At 42.0% G+C, this 19002-nt stretch overlaps 1 protein-coding gene across 1 annotated transcript in view; it reads left to right on the top strand.

Moving 5' to 3' along the window:
- LOC143624665 (zinc finger BED domain-containing protein RICESLEEPER 2-like) overlaps positions 1–19002 on the top strand; it is a 53526-nt gene that overhangs the window by 7274 nt on the left and 27250 nt on the right. Inside the window, exons 5-9 of the mRNA XM_077095237.1 lie at positions 2227–2318; positions 2393–2575; positions 2657–2737; positions 2814–2885; positions 2967–3080. Coding sequence (XP_076951352.1) covers positions 2227–2318; positions 2393–2575; positions 2657–2737; positions 2814–2885; positions 2967–3080 — 542 coding nt within the window. The remainder of the gene's footprint in view (positions 1–2226; positions 2319–2392; positions 2576–2656; positions 2738–2813; positions 2886–2966; positions 3081–19002) is intronic.

Raw genomic sequence — 19002 nt, 5'->3', positions numbered from 1 at the left:
AACTATTCATAATTTTTATAAACATTTAAATATTCAGTAACTTTTGTTTCTCTCGGGTTTCAACCATTAGGCTAGTTGTTGTGAAGGGACTTTAAAGCCCAAGTTAAAGCAACACATCATGTTAAAGCCCCACCTCTTTAACACCGTGTTGTGGTTTAAAGCATTGTTATCATATTAAAGTCCTACCCCTTTAGCATTTTGGGCCCCACTATGTGTTGAAGCTCCTCCTTTGCTGCCTAGTAATATGTTGAAGCCCTTCCCATACCTCCTGTTTATAGGTAAACCTAGTATGCGAAAAGCCGGACGCAACTGATAAATGCCACATACCACGTTCAATCAAAACCGTGCAACACTATCACACAACCACCACCACCACCACTCGCCCCTGTCTTTTACTTTTATTCATTTTTCGTTTATGAAATATACAAAAATCATCAAAAATTTGTCTATGATTATATATGCTTAAATTTTGGTGTTATACCTGATTATATTCTTATTTTGAGCGTCACAAATAAAATAATTTATGAAAAAAATAACAAGTCGTTTTGTTAACGTGTTTAACACAACCGGAACGACCTGTGTTAAAATACTTTGATGAATTACTAAGAATGTTGCATGTCCACCAAGGAAATGGAATATTCCGGCATTTTAAACGATTTAATAAGACGAAACCCTATTAAGAAAAACGGAAGTTTGAAAGTCAGCACCTCCGTTACTTTCAATACAGAACACAGGGACTAAACTTAAAACAAACTATATCTTGATGGACTTAAGTGTAAATTATGTAGTTAGGTAGTTATAATAACAGATCAGTTTCCCCCCATTTTTGATTACGAACACCAAACACCTAATTCACATTTCACAATTCTTTCTGAAGAAGAATAGAAGATGGAACCAACTCTCAGATACGCGAAAGCTAGAATCGAAGGACCGAAGAATCAGCAATTGCCTAAACCTATACTCAGGATTAATACCGATCGCTCCACTGGAGAACTCTACTACTACAAAATCTTTGGTAATAAGTTTCAATTTCGTACGAATTTAACACTCATCCGCCATTTTTGCTTCTTAAAGCTTTACTGAAACTTAACATTGATCGATGCATGTTTATTGAATTTATCCTGCGTGTAGTATAGATCTTATTCCTTATTTGTATCTAACTGATTAGATCTACGTGATTGATTACGTCACCAAAAAGCTGTAATTAACGGTTTGTTTCAAGTGATAATTGCTGTTACGTTTAGGTTATATGCAGATAGATATTGTGCTCTGTTTTTTTTGTGCTTACTGGAAGTTGACGATCGATGCTTGCTTATTTCTGTTGCGTTATGCATATACCTTATTTGTAACTATCTATCTGATTGATTATTAACGTTTCATTTCATGAGATTTCTGTTACGTTTAGGTTCAGTGATCTGATTTATATATTTTTTACGTTAATAGTTGTAAGCAACGGTTCTGCATACACTCATCCTGCACACGGATTTACTGTAAATTAATATTGATTGATTAGAGCTACGTGATTGATTAAGTCACTAAAAAGTTGTACTATAACGTTTCCCTTCAAGAGATATTGCTGTCTGTTTTACCTGAAATTATACTGCGTATAGATCTTAGGCCGTATTTGTATCTGAATGATTGATTTAGTTTGTCACCGAAATGTTGTAATTATCGTTTCTTATCAGTAATTTGATTGATTAGATCTACTTGAATGATTTTCTCACAGAAAAGGTTGTAATCAACGGTTCTATATACACTCGTAGTCGTGAAGTTTCAGACAAACCCTAGGTGATTCTAATGTGTAGAAGTAGAAGTTTGTGTATCTTTTGTGTTTCAAGTACATGTTAGCTTTTGCATCTTCTAAATTGCTACACTTCTTTGATGTCGTGTGTATAGATGCCAAAGAAATATATTATTGTAAGTTCTTGATTGATACTTTTTCATAGTGAGGTTTCTCAGATATGTCTCCCAATTATCTTTCTGAGGTATATGTTGCTGAGATTTTTGCATCAATAATGCCATTGTTGTCAACTGTTTCTTTTAGTTTTTACCTAAAATGTAGTAATATTTGGTGCTCAAAGTTACTCATATAAGATCATTGCAAGCAGTAACATGAAGAATGTTCGTTGTAATGATGGCTTTATATGTTGGTTGTGAAATTGAAAACATATAACGTTTAATCACAATATGAGCATATTATAACAATTGTCTTTTCTAAATGATCAGAAGATGATACTAAGAAAGCTAAGCATATAGCTGAGGCAGTGGCTGCAGGAGCAAAAGTAGATAGGAAAGTATACCGCATTCGTAATTCGGAAGTATGTTATAACAAAAGTTTCTTAATAAGATACCCTGTTTTCCTTGTTTTACTGATAATATCATCTATTCACAGCTTGCCAAAGCTGCTGGAGTTGAATGTGCAGATATGCAGCAAATCCACAAAGCCTCAAAAGCCACAATTGGGCTAATAGCTGATCCTGAATCTGAGCGTAATTTTCATTCGTTTGTTGACATATTGGGTACCGAGGAACAAGTTAAAATGGCTGAGGAACTCATTCTAGACATAGTCCTAAAGGCCAGTTAACCATTCTATATGTGAAGTTTACATATTTGTTGACCAATGACTCACGCTCACACATTGTAAACTTGTATGCAGACATATCAAGGCCCAGTTTTTCCAGTTATTCTGATGCCACCAACTGTCTATGGGCATACAATTAGACTCACCGTGGGCCAGGTGACAAATCTACACTCTATTAGGCAAGAAATTCAACATGGTCTGTTATTTAATTAAGTTGCTTTTATGTACATAGGTTGCGCGTCTTGTTGGGGTAAATGGACAAAATGCCCTGGCACTGGAGGTAGTATCTGGTGCTTGGTTGCAGGTCTGTTAAGTTATTTGAACTTATTGACTTATAACAATTAAAGTCCAAAATTGGTTATTACATGCATGTGTGACTGTTAAGATGACTGATCAACCTCCTCCTGGTGGCCCAAATAATGAGAGAATAGTGTACATATATGGTCCCAGGACAAATGTTGTCAGGGCTGTTTCGTTAATTCACTCACAAGTCTTCGAGGTGATGTTTTAGTTTAACTTGTTTCGATTGGTTGGCTCGTTTAGCTGATTATTATTTTCTGTTGTTACAGACTGGAGATCTTGAAGCCGAAGAGGAACTGGAAAAGTTGTTCAAAGAATTGACTTTTACTGAGGTGATGGAGGGCATGAGATCTCGCACTACTGAAATAGTTGACTTCTTGTCAGCTGGTTCGGCTTCTGGTTCAGGATCCGCATCGGGGTCGGGTCAAACAGAAGAGCAAAAGGAGAAAAATGAGGAGGATGCTGAAGTTAAAGAGGAATCAAAAGGAGAAAAGGATGTTAAAGAAGAAGCTCCTTCTGTTGATCAGCTTGATTGATTAAGAACAAGGAGATGTTGCTGTTACTCTTCCATTACTGATTGATGAGTTGAACACCCTTTGACTGCAATAGTTTTGCTTACTATAGTTTTGTGGAATATCACTGATTCAGTACGTTGACTTTTATGTTTTTGTTGCATGCTTGCTGTTATAAATCTTGTTGCTATGTGGTTGATTTTTCTGTGTTTAAGAATATGTTGTAAACTTGGTGGGTTGGGCTGGTTAGGGTCACGGGTTAGAACGGGGTTAGGCCAAGATAGAAAATTAGCTATCGGGTGTACCGTCGAGGAATCTTGGTTGGTGACAGGTATTGCTTGGTCTATAGATGGTGGGAGATTGACGATGTAATCGTTAAAGTGGGCTGGACGGGACCGGTTTCTCTTTTCTCTAACCGGTTCTTGGTTTTCAACGATCACACCTTCTGTTTCTTCTTCTTCTTCTTCTTCATGTGCAGGCATTTCATTTATTTCTCCATCCTTACTATTTTCACCACCTTGCATGTGCATTTCATCCACATACATGTTTACATTTACATTGCTAGGTTCAACAGTAGTTGTTTCTTTTTGGTTGTTTCCTTCAGTGGCGATTGATTCTATGTTAACTTGGATTTCATGGTCTTCATGGTACTATGGTGGTAGCTCAAAAATCTCTGGCTCCTCCTCATCGATAGGAATTTTTGTGTTGTCATATGGGAAGATGCTTTCAACAAATCTTACATCTCTCGACACAACTATCTTATTATTTTTGGCGTCAAAAATTTTATACCCCTTTGTCCCTTGGGGATAACCCAAAAATATTCCCAGTCTCCCCCTTTCTTCAAACTTGTCGCCTCCCGTTTCAATACTACGATAGTATGCGAGACATCCAAAACCTTCATATGACTATAATCCGGTTTCTGATTGTAAACCACTTTGTTACCAATCATTTTTGATGGGAGTCTATTTATAATGTGGGCTACGATTGGAACGCATTCACCCTAAAAGGTGGATGGCAACTTTGCCTCAAACTTTAGCCATCCTACTAAGTGCAGGTCAGATATGGGTAAAGTTTAGCCATCCTACTAAGTGCAAGTGACGGTCATACCCGCACAATCACGAAAGAGGAAGCAAAACTTCACACCTATTATCTACCACGTTCAAAGGTTAACTTATCCTCAAAAGATGAGGAAAACCTACACGCAGGTCAGATGTAAGTAAAGTTTAGCCATCCTTGTAAGTGCAAGTGACGGTCTTACCCGCACAATCACGAACAAGGAAGCAAAACTTCAACCTATCATCTACCACGTTCAAAGGTTATCCTAAAAAGGATAAGGAAAACCTACACGCAGGTCACATATGGGTAAAGTTTAGCCATCCTACTAAGTGCAAGTGACGGTCATACCCGCACAATCACGAAAGAGGAAGCAAAACTTCACACCTATTATCTACCACGTTCAAAGGTTAACTTATCCTCAAAAGATGAGGAAAACCTACACGCAGCTCAGATGGTAAAGTTTAGCCATCCTACTACGTGCAAGTGACGGTCCTACCCGCACAATCACGGAAGAGGAAGCAAAACTTCACACCTATCTACCACGTTCAAAGGTTAACTTATTCTAAACACTTGGAAAATTGCTAATTTAAACTAAAGTATGCAAGTCATAACGTTTATAAAGCAAGGAATCCAATGAAAGAAGCGGTCTTAGCCGCACAAAGATTTGTATTTCATAAATATTCGTTACAAGAATGGCCGGGTAACTACCCGCCTACAAGAAAGTAAATCTATACAAACTAAATCTATCCTAGCAGCGGGAAGGGATCTTCAAGATCAGGCTTCAGGGCCACTTCCACTTGGACCAGCGCCGTCAGTAGAGCGTGGTTGTTCAAGGAAAGCCTTAAGGATAGCTAGCCCATCATCAGCAGCAGCAACTGTAACACCCCGACCAAAGGCGGATTATACATCGGGGCGCCACATATTGCTTCATTACTCGCGACACTATTGGTGTCAATATTTATTAATACACATTTTATCGCGCACGCGCAGCGGGGAAAATAAAGAACATAAATCAAACATAAATCAATATATTATAAATTATAACATTCAAACAACATTAACTTGTCTTGATACATTTTAATTCTAGGTCCAAAAGTAAAAACGTCCTACGTGTCCACAAGCTCCAAAACAGCTACTGCAAACCTGAACATGTGTTAAAATAAACGTCAAACACTTGCGTGTTGGTGAGAAATCAAGTTTAATACAATACATAGATAATCATAAATCTGCGCGCAACACGTGTATGTCTAGAGTTTAACAAGGGTGTAATCAGATTGTGATCAAGCCTAAGATAGTTCATAGATCATAGTTCAATCCATGCTCCCAATTGAGCATAAAAACGAGAAAACATCTGTGCAAGTGTAAACAAAGAAAACCGTAAACGATAGGTCTCCCGTGTTCAACTAATGGTACCAACGGAACTGCGGAATAGGCCGAACAAAGCGGTTAATGATACACACATACAAATAAACAGCCAAGTAAACGTCCTCAACACATGGGATACTGCGCGACTAAAGTTCATAAACAAGTTTAAGACTCAAGTTTTGTATGAACACATGAACATCCCAAAGCATTTAAAATAAAAAGGGATTAGATACGAGATAACTCACATGATAAACGATGCGGTGATAGATAAAGCAAGAACCAACTTTTAAACAAGCAAGGTTAACCTATAATTAAAGATTATTGTTTTAATGATTTGTTTTAAGTCTTGATTATAAGTTAGCATAATTAATAAGTAAATTATAATATATATTACCGGAAAAGCAGGAAGAACAAGGAGGAAGACGGAGGCAGAGAGGAAGACGGCAGAGAGAGCAAGGGGCAAGAGAACAGGAGAGATTAAGTGTTTTGTGTGTGATGTGTTAGGAAAAATAATACTATTATTTATAGAGAAACCCTAGGAGACATAATCCCTAGAAAAGGGGAAAAGATCTCAAAAAGCAAAAGATATCAAAAAGCATAAGAATCCAAAAGCAAAAGATATCAAAAGATATGGCAGCTGCAGGGGGCAAGATAAAGCTGACAGGGAACAGTAACAGGCATGGGCGGTTCAGATAAAGGTACTGGTCAAGCATGGAAAAAGCAGATCTCAAAAGATAATGTCAGTCACTTTTTCTACCAACCAATGGGGGTTGGTACGCATGCTGCGCCGAAAGTAACTATTCAGACATTAGATAGGTTAGGTCAACAGCACAGAGGATAAGACAACACAAAGCATACAGGCTGGAATAAACAGAAGATACAAGGGTTAAGCGCGGGAAGGCTGAGTGCGCGAGCGCGAAGGCTGGCACAACATTCCTTAGCGCACTGCGGGAAGAATCACAAATCCTTAGCGTGCTGCGTGAAGAACAAGAATTCTAAGCGCATCGCGGGAAGAACATACATTCTTAGCGCATTGCGGGAAGAACATGCATTCTTAGCGCGCTGCGAGAAGAGTTCTCTTCACGCATCGCAGGAACAAGATGTCTTCACGCAGGCTTCCATGTAAGGAGTCTGGCGCGTGGAGCTGCAGACATCCTTAGGCGGGAAGAACCAAAGGACAAGCAAAGAGGAGGGAAACAAGGCGTAAGGGTGGGACGGCGACAAGAGGGAAAAGAAGGCGGAAAGAGAGAAGGAAGAGGGACGGGACGGCGGAAAGAAAGAGAGAGAAAGAGGCGGGAAGGAAAATATATATTATTATTAAAAGTAAAATATAAGTATAAATATTAAATAATAAAAGAGAGATCGGGTCAGAGAAACGGGTACCTGGGTCGGGTCGGATCGGGGCAGATGTCACAGTCTCCCCTACTTTAAGAAATTTCGTCCCGAAATTTATCTCGAAGTAGGTTGCGCAGAGAACAGGTGCGGGTACTTGATCTTCATTTGATCTTCCCTTTCCCATGTAAACTCGGCTCCGCGCTTGGACTCCCAGCGAACTTTCACGATAGGGATACGACTGCGCTTGGTTTGCTTAACCTCGCGATCCATAATCTCAACAGGCTTCTCAATGAAATGCATGGATTCATCAACTTGAACTTCATCAAGTGGAATGTGAAGGTTCTCGTCAGCTAAACACTTCTTGAGATTGGAAACATGGAACGTTGGATGCACATTACTGAGCGCGGGCGGCAGGTCAAGTCTGTAGGCAACTTTTCCCACACGCGCGAGAATCTTGAATGGACCAACATAACGAGGAGCAAGCTTACCCTTCTTCCCAAAGCGGACAACACCTTTCCAAGGCGACACTTTGAGGAGAACAAGATCACCAACTTGAAATTCGAGAGGCTTTCGCCTACGATCTGCGTAACTCTTCTGTCGGCTTCTGGCAGTCAGCAAATGATCACGGATCTTGGCGATTTTATCGGTTGTCTCTTGAACAAGTTCGGGTCCTGTGATTTGAGTTTCACCCACTTCGCTCCAACAAATTGGGGAGCGGCATTTACGACCGTAAAGTGCTTCAAATGGGGCCATACCGATACTGGAATGATAGCTGTTGTTATAAGAAAACTCGATCAAAGGCAGGTGTGAATCCCAATTACCTCCAAAATCAAGATCACAAGATCGGAGCATATCCTCAAGAGTTTGAATAGTTCGCTCAGACTGACCGTCAGTCTGAGGATGATATGCCGTACTCATGTCCAAGCGAGTTCCTAGCGCAGATTGGAGAGATTTCCAAAAGCGAGATATAAAACGGCCATCGCGATCGGATATGATGCTCAAAGGAGTACCATGGCGACAGACGATTTCCTTGACATAAAGCTGCGCGAGATGCTCAACACGGTAGTTTTCACGAATGGGCAGAAAGTGAGCAGATTTAGTCAATCGATCCACTATTACCCAAATGCTATCATGTTTGCTTGCTGTCAAAGGTAACTTGGTAATGAAGTCCATCGCTATACCTTCCCATTTCCACGTAGGAATTTCTGGTTGTTCGAGCAAACCAGATGGGCGTTGGTGTTCAGCTTTAACTTTAGAACAAGTCAGGCACTTAGCTACGAACACAGCAATATCCTTTTTCATACCGGGCCACCAATAAGTTATGCGCAAATCCTTGTACATCTTATCAGCGCCGGGATGAATAGAATACCGAGATTTGTGCGCTTCACTCAGGATATCAGCGCGAAGATTCTCATCACAAGGGATCCAGATGCGATTGAGATAGCAGAGAATTCCACTCAGATTAGGGACAAAGAGTGCTTCCGCGCCACACGCTAACTCGGCGCGAAGGTTACCATTACTGATGGATGCGCGCTGCGCGTCACGAATACGCGATTCAAGGTTGCTTTGAATCGGCGCGAAGTGAAGCTGGGTGCGCGGCAAGATACAGTTAAGTTGGCAGGGTTTTCGGCTGAGCGCGTCGGCTACCACATTAGCCTTACCAGGATGATACCGGATCTCACAATCGTAATCGCTGATGAGTTCGTTCCATCGGCGTTGCCTCATGTTAAGTTCCTTTTGATCAAAGATATGCTGAAGGCTTTTATGGTCAGTGTAGAGGATACACTTAGTACCATAAAGGTAGTGTCTCCAGATCTTCAAGGCAAAAACAACTGCACCAAGCTCGAGGTCGTGAGTTGTATAATTCTTTTCATGAACCTTAAGTTGCCTTGATGCGTAAGCGATAACCTTGCCTCGTTGCATAAGAACACAACCGAGACCTTGGTTGGATGCATCGCAATACACGACAAAATCATCATTACCCTCAGGTAGCGCAAGAACAGGAGCTTCACACAACAAACGCTTGAGCGTTAGAAAGGCTTCTTCTTGCTTCGAGCCCCAAATATATGGTTTACCTTTGTGCGTAAGAGCTGTTAAAGGCAAAGCGATCTTTGAGAAGTTCGAAATGAAACGCCGGTAATAACCAGCTAAGCCCAGAAAGGAACGGATCTCAGAAGGAGAGGATGGCGTAATCCAGTTCTTGATTGCTTCAATCTTGGATGGGTCGACATGAATACCCATCTTGTTTACAACATGACCAAGAAACTGTACTTCATCAGACCAAAATTCACACTTGGAAAGCTTAGCATAGAGTTGCTCGGTTTGAAGCTTCTGCAATACCAATCGGAGATGTTGCTCATGCTCGGCCTTGGTCTTAGAATACACCAGAACATCATCGATAAACACGATCACGAATTTATCCAAGAAAGGCCTACACACCCGATTCATAAGATCCATGAAAACGGCGGGTGCGTTGGTTAAACCGAAGGACATGACCAAGAATTCAAAATGGCCATAACGAGTACGAAAAGCAGTCTTCGGAACATCTTCATCGCGGATACGCAACTGATGATAACCAGAACGGAGATCGATCTTCGAGAAACAGGAGGCACCTTGGAGTTGATCAAAGAGGTCGTCAATACGCGGTAAGGGATACCGGTTTTTAATGGTGAGTTTGTTCAACTCGCGGTAATCAATACACATGCGAAACGATCCATCTTTCTTTTTAACGAACAACACCGGAGCACCCCAGGGCGAAGAGCTAGGGCGAATGAATCCTTTAGCAGTCAACTCTTGGAGTTGGCTGGCCAATTCTTGCATCTCAGCGGGTGCAAGACGGTAAGGAGATTTAGCAACGGGGGAAGCACCAGGGACAAGATCAACACGAAACTCGACTTCACGAGCGGGAGGGATACCAGGAAGATCATCAGGAAAAACTTCAGGAAAATCACGCACAACAGGGATATCGCGAAGCTTCTTTCCTTCATCGGGTTTAACCACATGGGCTAGAAATGCAACACACTTCTTCCGCATGAGTCTTTGGGCTTCGGCGCAAGACATAAGCTTAAGACCACTGGAGGGTTTTTCGCCGTAGATGTGAAGATCACCATTTTCTCGAGGAATGCGAATCAACTTCTTGGCGCAAATAACTTCGGCGCGATTATGCGAGAGCCAGTCCATACCAATAATAACATCAAAGCTTCCAAGAGGCATAGGGATGAGGTCGATCAGAAAATCGTTTTCGTTAAGATTAAGCGTACAATCTTTAATCACTGAGTTAATTAAAATAATTTCACCATTAGCCAATTCAACTGAAAAATCTTCTTTTAAATCGTTGCGCGGTCGCGCAAGTTTCTGCTCGAAGGCGCGAGAGATAAAGCTTCGATCGGCGCCAGTATCAAAAAGTACAGAAGCATAAAATCCGTTAAGTAAAAATGTACCATTAACTACGTCATTATTCGCTTGCGCTTGGTGCGCGGTTATGTTAAAAGCTCGTCCACGCGTTACTTGGTTTGAAATCTGGTTCACCGGATTCGCTTGTGTGATCTGCACTTGTAGTCTCGGGCACGCGTTCCGGAAATGACTTGGATCACCGCAGTTAAAGCATGATCTGGGTCGTGGGTTTTGGTAAGTTGGCTGTGGGTTCTGCGGGTAGGCTGGTGGTGTTGGCGCAATCGGATTGGAGGGAGGGGTTCTACAGTACTCAACGGAGTGACCTACGCGGCCACATCGGTTACATTGTCGACACGGGACTTGAGGGGGGTGATGAAGTCTACAGGTTGGGCAAAAGGGTTGGTTTCCTGTGTAAGGCTTCTTAGTTGGCGGGGCAGGAAGTGCTGGATTGGTTAAGGCATAGTTGTGGACTACAGGAGGTGCTGGGTAGGTTGACAGTGGGTTAGGCGCGTAAACTGGAGGTTGGTAAGCGGGTTGCTGGACAATGGGCGGGTTGGTAAGCGCATAGGCTTGTCTGCGCCTACGTTTCTGGTTATGGTTTGAGGGTTCTGGTTTGGTTTCTGTTGGTTCAGGGACAGTCTTGGTGGTTTTGGTCTTCTCAGTTCCCCGCAGGAACAGGGTTCCTGCTCTGACATGGTTGTCGCTAAGCACAGCGGCCAACTCGATGGCGTCAGAGAGGGTAACTGGGTTTCTGGCCCATACAGAATCTTGAATTTCCATGGGGAGACCCCCAAGGAATTTCTCGATTGCTCGGCGTGAAGGGGTAACAAGGTGAGGGACCAGTAAGCTTAGCTCGTGGAAGCGCGTCGCGTACTCGCGCGCTTCACCGCTGTATTGCTTCAAGTTCCAGAATTCTTCCTCCAGGCGCTTAACTTCGTTGGGAGGGCAGAATTCTCGCGTAAGAGTTTCCTTGAATTCCTCCCATGTCATGCTAGAAGCAGCCTCTGCGCCACGCGCATGAGCTACTCCATTCCACCATGTAAGCGCTCTGGATTCCAGGACACTGGAAGCATATAGGGTTCGTCTTTCTGAGGGGCATTGGGTATGGAGGAAAGTGTTTTCAATCTTCTCAAGCCATTGGAGCATCACGGTGGCTCCTTCAAGACCTGTGAACTTCGGAGGGTTACCCGCATTAAAGGACTTAATGTTATAACTGGAGGTATTAGCATTGTTTTGGCTCAAAGCTTGGGCTATTGCGGCGGCCATTTCCTGGGAACGTTGCTGTCTACGCATGCGCGAGGCTTCTCTTCTCTGAAATCGGCGAGATAGCGGAGGCATTCTATAAAAATTTTAATTTTAGTTAATATCTTGGTTTTAGCGCAAAGTTTTAATCTTATAAAGCTTGGTTTCGCAGAGTTAGATACTATCAAAAGTTAAAGTAAAATAAATGATCCTAAATGCAGACTTTAATAAAGGTAACAAATTCAAATCAAGAATCGGCAATTCATGTATCACCATGACTTTCCGAATTCCCAATTTAAAATGACTAGTAAACGAGTATTGGAGATTGACGATTCATGTATCACCATGACTTTTCAATCTTCAATATAAAACATACAAGAAAATGAGTATTGGAGGTTGACAATTCATGTATCACCATGACTTTTCAAGTCTCCAACCTCAGAACATAATCGTAAATGGAAATTGAAAATCAACTATTCATGTATCACCATGACTTTTCGGATTTTCAAACCCAACAAACGAATATGTAAGAAAAATCAATAAAATCGAAATTCAACAAAAATCGAAACATCGCGAAATAAAACATAAAATCATATACTGCGCAAGTGCGAGCATATTCATAAATAACGAGTAATTAACAATAAGCGCGCAAATATGAGATTTCTCTCATGCGCGAGAAGGGACTCTTAGGTATTCTAGGCCGTTACGTCTAACCACCTATCCTAAGTCAACGAGCTCTGATACCAATCTGTAACACCCCGACCAAAGGCGGATTATACATCGGGGCGCCACATATTGCTTCATTACTCGCGACACTATTGGTGTCAATATTTATTAATACACATTTTATCGCGCACGCGCAGCGGGGAAAATAAAGAACATAAATCAAACATAAATCAATATATTATAAATTATAACATTCAAACAACATTAACTTGTCTTGATACATTTTAATTCTAGGTCCAAAAGTAAAAACGTCCTACGTGTCCACAAGCTCCAAAACAGCTACTGCAAACCTGAACATGTGTTAAAATAAACGTCAAACACTTGCGTGTTGGTGAGAAATCAAGTTTAATACAATACATAGATAATCATAAATCTGCGCGCAACACGTGTATGTCTAGAGTTTAACAAGGGTGTAATCAGATTGTGATCAAGCCTAAGATAGTTCATAGATCATAGTTCAATCCATGCTCCCAATTGAGCATAAAAACGAGAAAACATCTGTGCAAGTGTAAACAAAGAAAACCGTAAACGATAGGTCTCCCGTGTTCAACTAATGTGTAAGGCCCCGTTACCGGTAACCCTACTTTCGTGTTGGATTTACTCATGAACACAGTTCTAAATATCAGAGTTAATTAAAAACTTTACGCGGAATATAAAACTTTCATAAAACATTACATATCAATTCATAATCATGTCTTAAAACATTCCTCTTGTCTTTCAAAATCAAAACATAACTTATAAAACATATCAGATCTTCAGATGCCAGGCTTTAGTCTTCTGCCATGTGTCCTCCACTCAAGCCAGCTGTCTCATCCTACTCACCTGCGTGCATACTAAAAGTCAGCTACGCTGAGTGAGTTCTAGTTAATCATACAACACCATGCAATACCTTATTACCTACATACGTACTTAACCTCATAACTTTCTTTCATACACACATAAGTACTCATACCTTCATTCTTACTACATACTTTCTTTCTTACTTACATACTTTCTTACTTTCTTACTTTCTTTTGTATTAACTTACTTTCATATCTTACGTTATAAAGAGCATTACGCCCTACATTCCTCGAGTATTATTAGGGCTCGGTACCCTCCTTCCTCGAGTATTATTAGGGCTCGGTACCCTCCTTCCTCGAGTATTATTAGGGCTCGGTGCCCTCTTTCCACGAGTATTATTAGGGCTCGGTTTCCCTCTTTCCTCGAATATTAGTAGGGTTCGGTTCCCTAGTTCTCGAATATTAGTAGGGTTCGATTCCCTCTTCGTTACCATACAACCATACATCATACCTCGAGTATTATTAGGGCTCGGTACCCTTTTCGTAACCATACAACCATCATTTCCTTCTTTTATTAACTTTATCACGTTCATACACATAAGCATACATATCATACTTACCTTAACTTAGCGTTACAACCTGACAGTACGTGCAATATCCGAAGATCGTTCACGTACCGTCAAGCCATCATTCATACATTTCACATTATTCACATAAGGCATACACTTATCTCTTAGGATAAGCGTATTAACAAACATATTGAGTATGCACACAGCCCCGAAAACGTAACACATAAATGGGGCTAGAAACTCACCTGGATCCTGTTACGCTCGCCGTTGATCGTAATTCCTTTCTTTAACTGGGCTCGGCTAACTGTATAATATTTACACATATCAATTAACTACTACTACTCGTTTTGTATTTCTATCTTTATATGACCCACAACGAACGGGGGTCCGGGGGCAGCGCCCCTGGCAGCGGGGTTCTAGGGGCGGCAGCCCCTAGCGGGGTCCAAGGGGCAGAGCCCCTGGCTGGGGTTAAGCTGCCAGGTCAGCTTGGAAAAATTTTATTTTCGATAACTGCCTTAACACATTTTCCATTAGGTTTTTAATTTATTTTCTAAGCGAACTTCACTTTAGGCGAAGTTAAACCTTAGGCGAACTTGGCTTCAGGCGAAGTTAAACCTTAGGCGAACTTGGCTTTTAGGCGAAGTTAAACCTTAGGCGAACTTGGCTTTTAGGCGAAGTTAAACCTCAGGCGAACTTGGCTTTTAGGCGAAGTTAAACCTCAGGCGAACTTGGCTTTTAGGCGAAGTTACCATTTAGGCGAACTTAGCTTTTCAGCGAAGTTGCCATCAGGCGAACTTAGCTTTTCAGCGAAGTTACCATTAGGCGAACTTAGCTTTTCAGCGAAGTTACCATTAGGCGAACTTAGCTTTTCAGCGAAGTTGCCATCTGGCGAACTTATCATCAGGCGAACTTGGCTTGCAGGCGAAGTTCATCAGGCGAACTTAGCTTGCAGGCGAAGTTCATCGCTTGAAGGCGAAGTTGCCCAGATGAAGGCGAAGTTGTCGCGCTGCAGATCTGTTTGCCCATAACTCCTTCGTTTCTTAGCCAAATAACTCGATTTTGGTACCCACGGAATCGTATGATCGGCGCCTACGAATCCCAACCATCAAATCGGCCTAAAATCGACGTTTTAGGGGTCCGATTTGGGCAGTTGGGTTTCGGGTCCGATTAACCCGTCAAATCCTAACCATTTTCAGTAATATTAGCTTTGCGGGATTAGTTCTTACCTTTCCAACTCAGATCTACCAGCAAAATCTCGGGTCTCGACTTCGGATCTCGGTCGGTTATGTGTGTGTTCTTGAGTGTGTAAAAGAGAAAGATGGAAATAAAATGATATTTTGGGCTTGGGATGGGTATTTATATCTCTCAAGCCCACGGACCCAAGGCCCATTCTCATTTAACCCATCTTACGTAATCTAAGCCCATGACCCGTTCCTTACTCGACATTAAATAACTAAAACGTGAAATCACTAAACATAACTTTCTTTTATTTATCATTATAAAAATTTTAGGATGTTACAAGTCTTCCTCCCTTAAAGAGGTTTCGTCCCCGAAACCTAACTATTACATAAACAAACTAGGGTAAAACTTGCGCATCTCATCCTCGACTTCCCAAGTAGCATCTGATCCCTTGCGGTGTTTCCATATCACTTTTACCAAGGGTATAATCTTGTGACGAAGCTGCTTCTCTTTGCGATCAACGATCTTTATCGGTTGCTCGATGTAGTTCAATTGTTCATCAACCTCGATGTCCATTAATGGCACGTGAGACGTGTCATCAGCTAGACACTTCCTCAGATGAGAAACATGGAAGGTTGAATGAATTCCTTCTAACTCATCGGGTAAATCCAGTTTGTAAGCTACTTCACCCACACGTTTTACAATCTTGAACGGTCCAATGTACCTCGGACTCAACTTTCCTCTTTTCCTAAAACGGATAATCCCCTTCCAAGGCGAGACCTTAAGCATCACATTGTCACCAACGTTAAACTCAATTGGTCGTCGCCGCTTATCTGCATAAGACTTTTGTCTGTCTTGAGCGGCTTTCATTCTTGCTTTGATCTGATCGAACTTTGAAGACGTTTCTTGAACCACTTCTAGGCTTCCCATTTCTTTCTGACCAATCTCACCCCAACACACCGGGGTTCTACATCGTCTACCATAAAGCATCTCAAACGGTGGCATACCAATACTTGAATGGTAACTGTTGTTATAGGAGAACTCTGCCAGGTGCAGATGATCACCCCAACTTCCACCAAAATCTAAAACACAAGCACGTAGCATATCCTCAAGGGTTTGGATCGTCCTTTCAGACTGTCCATCAGTTTGAGGATGATACGCCGTACCGATGTTCAACCTCGTCCCCATAGCTTCATGGAATTTCTTCCAAAACCTCGAAGTAAACCGTGTATCTCTATCGGACACGATCGATAACGGTACTCCATGCTTGGTTACAACTTCCTTGATGAACAAGCTTGCTAACGTTTCTGACGAGATGGCCTCTCGTATGGGCAGAAAGTGAGCACTCTTGGTCAAACGGTCCACAATCACCCAAATGGTATCATGTTGCTTAGCTGTACGAGGTAGCTTAGTTATGAAATCCATGGTGATGTGTTCCCATTTCCACTCAGGTATCTCTAGCGGTTGCATCTTCCCATAAGGCTTTTGGTGTTCGGCTTTGACTTGTAAGCAAGTTAAGCACTTACCAACATAATCCACTACATCGTTCTTCATTCCCGGCCACCAGTAATCTCTTTTCAAGTCTTGGTACATCTTTGTAGCTCCAGGATGGATTGAGTACCTTGACTTATGAGCTTCATCTAAGATTCGACTTCTAAGATCACCATGGCGTGGGATCCACATACGGTCGAACCTAGTTTTAACTCCATGAGTGTTTTCCATCAACTCGTCTTGCTGGCCATAAATCCTTTCTTTCTTTACTAACCTTTCATCTACTAACACCTCTGACTGTACCTTGATGATTTCTTCAAAGAGACTCGGGTTCATGATCAACTTGTACGACTTCACTGTTGCAAGGACTTCCTCATTCTTACGACTTAGTGCATCAGCGACCACGTTAGCTTTACCGGGGTAATACTTAATCTCACAGTCGTAATCCTTTATCAGTTCTAACCATCTCCTCTGCCTCATGTTCAATTCTTTCTGCTCGAAGAAGTACTTTAAACTCTTATGATCTGTATAGATAGTACACTTAGTACCGTACAGATAATGCCTCCATATCTTAAGAGCATGCACTACAGCTGCTAACTCCAAATCATGCGTCGGATAAGTATTCTCATGGACTTTCAACTGTCTAGACGCGTAAGCTATCACCTTTCCTCGTTGCATCAACACGCAACCTAACCCTTGATGCGAGGCATCAGCACAAACGACGAAATCCTCGTCACCATCGGGTAGAGCAAGGATTGGAGCTTGCGTGAGTCTCTTCTTTAATTCTTCAAAGGCTTCTTCTTGAAACTTTCCCCAACTGAATACTATCGACTTTCGGGTCATACCGGTCAGCGGTGCGGCTATCTTAGAGAAACCTTCGATGAATCTCCTATAGTAGCCAGCTAACCCTAGGAAGCTTCGTATATCAGTCGGATTCTGCGGAGTCTTCCAATTCGTTATTGCTTCAATCTTAGCTGGGTCCACGGTTATCCCTTCCGGATTAATCACGTGACCTAAAAATTGCACTTCTCTTAACCAAAACGCGCACTTCGTAAACTTGGCGTACAACTTCTCTTTCTTCAGAGTCTCCAATACCTCTCTCAGATGCTCAGCATGGTCAGACTCGTTCTTTGAATAAATCAATATATCGTCAATGAAGACGATAACCGACTTATCCAACATCGGCCGACACACCCTATTCATCATGTCCATAAATGCTGCAGGAGCATTTGTTAGACCGAATGACATTACGAGGAACTCGTAGTGTCCATACCGCGTTCGGAACGCTGTCTTAGGGATGTCTGCCTCCTTCACCTTCAGCTGATGGTAGCCTGATCTGAGATCTATTCGTGAGAACCAGCTTGAACCTTGCAGTTGGTCAAATAGATCATCGATCCTTGGCAAAGGATATCTATTCTTTACCGTAAGCTTATTCAACTCACGATAGTCTATGCACATCCTCATACTTCCATCCTTCTTTTTGACAAACAAAACCGGTGCGCCCCACGGAGAAACACTCGGTCTGATAAAACCCTTGTCTAGGAGTTCTTGCAGTTGGGACATCAATTCTCTCATCTCAGACGGTGCTAGACGGTAAGGCGCTTTCGCGACAGGTTGGGCTCCCGGTATTAAATCTATCTGAAATTCTATCTCTCGCTCCGGTGGCAACCCCGGAAGATCCTCAGGGAATACTTCTGGGTAGTCGCGCACAATAGGGACATCTTTCATTTCTTTCGTCTTGGCCGTAGCGTTGACAACATACGCCAGGTAGGCACCACACCCTCGCCCTAGCAAACCCTCAGCTTTAATCATCGAAATGACATTAAGCCCAGAACTTTCCTTATCACCATAAACTGTCACCGCACTACCATCTAACGACTTTAACCTTATCATCCTACTCTTACATACTATCTGAGCCTCAAACTCGGACAACCAATCCATACCCAAAACCACATCGAACCCTCCCAAGGTCATAACGTACAAGGTAACCGGGAACTCACGTCCTTCCAATTCTATCTTACAGTTCTTAACCATCTTTGTTATTTTAACCGAAGTGTCACTAGCGGTTTCTACTACAAAAGTTTCAGACACTCGGCAGCCTTTCATTTTAGCGAGTTTACTAAATGTCGTAGCTACAAAACTTCTATTCGCACCAGAATCAAATAATACTAAAGCAGAAATGCCGTTTACTAGGAACGTACCTGTGACAACATCCGGAATCTGCTTGGCTTGTTCTTGGGTCAGCATGTAGGCCCTAGTTCTTGGCCTAGCTTGATCGGCATTTTTCCTTCCACTACCTCCAGCTTCAATCTCGGTACACTCCCTAGAAAAGTGACCTGTCTTACCACACTTGTAGCATGCAGGCTTAGAACTGCACTCATGAGCATAATGACCTGCCTTCCCACACTTGTAGCAAACATTCGACCCAAATCTACATTCTCCGGCATGAATCTTTCCACACTTATGACATGTAT

Source organism: Bidens hawaiensis, unplaced genomic scaffold (genome assembly GCF_021521415.1).
Source record: "Bidens hawaiensis isolate Kalapana, Puna unplaced genomic scaffold, B.hawaiensis_p1.1 tig00003902_1, whole genome shotgun sequence".
NCBI lineage: Eukaryota > Viridiplantae > Streptophyta > Magnoliopsida > Asterales > Asteraceae > Bidens > Bidens hawaiensis.
The sequence above is the reverse complement of the archived record's forward strand: the minus strand, read 5'-3'. Positions and strand labels throughout refer to the sequence as shown.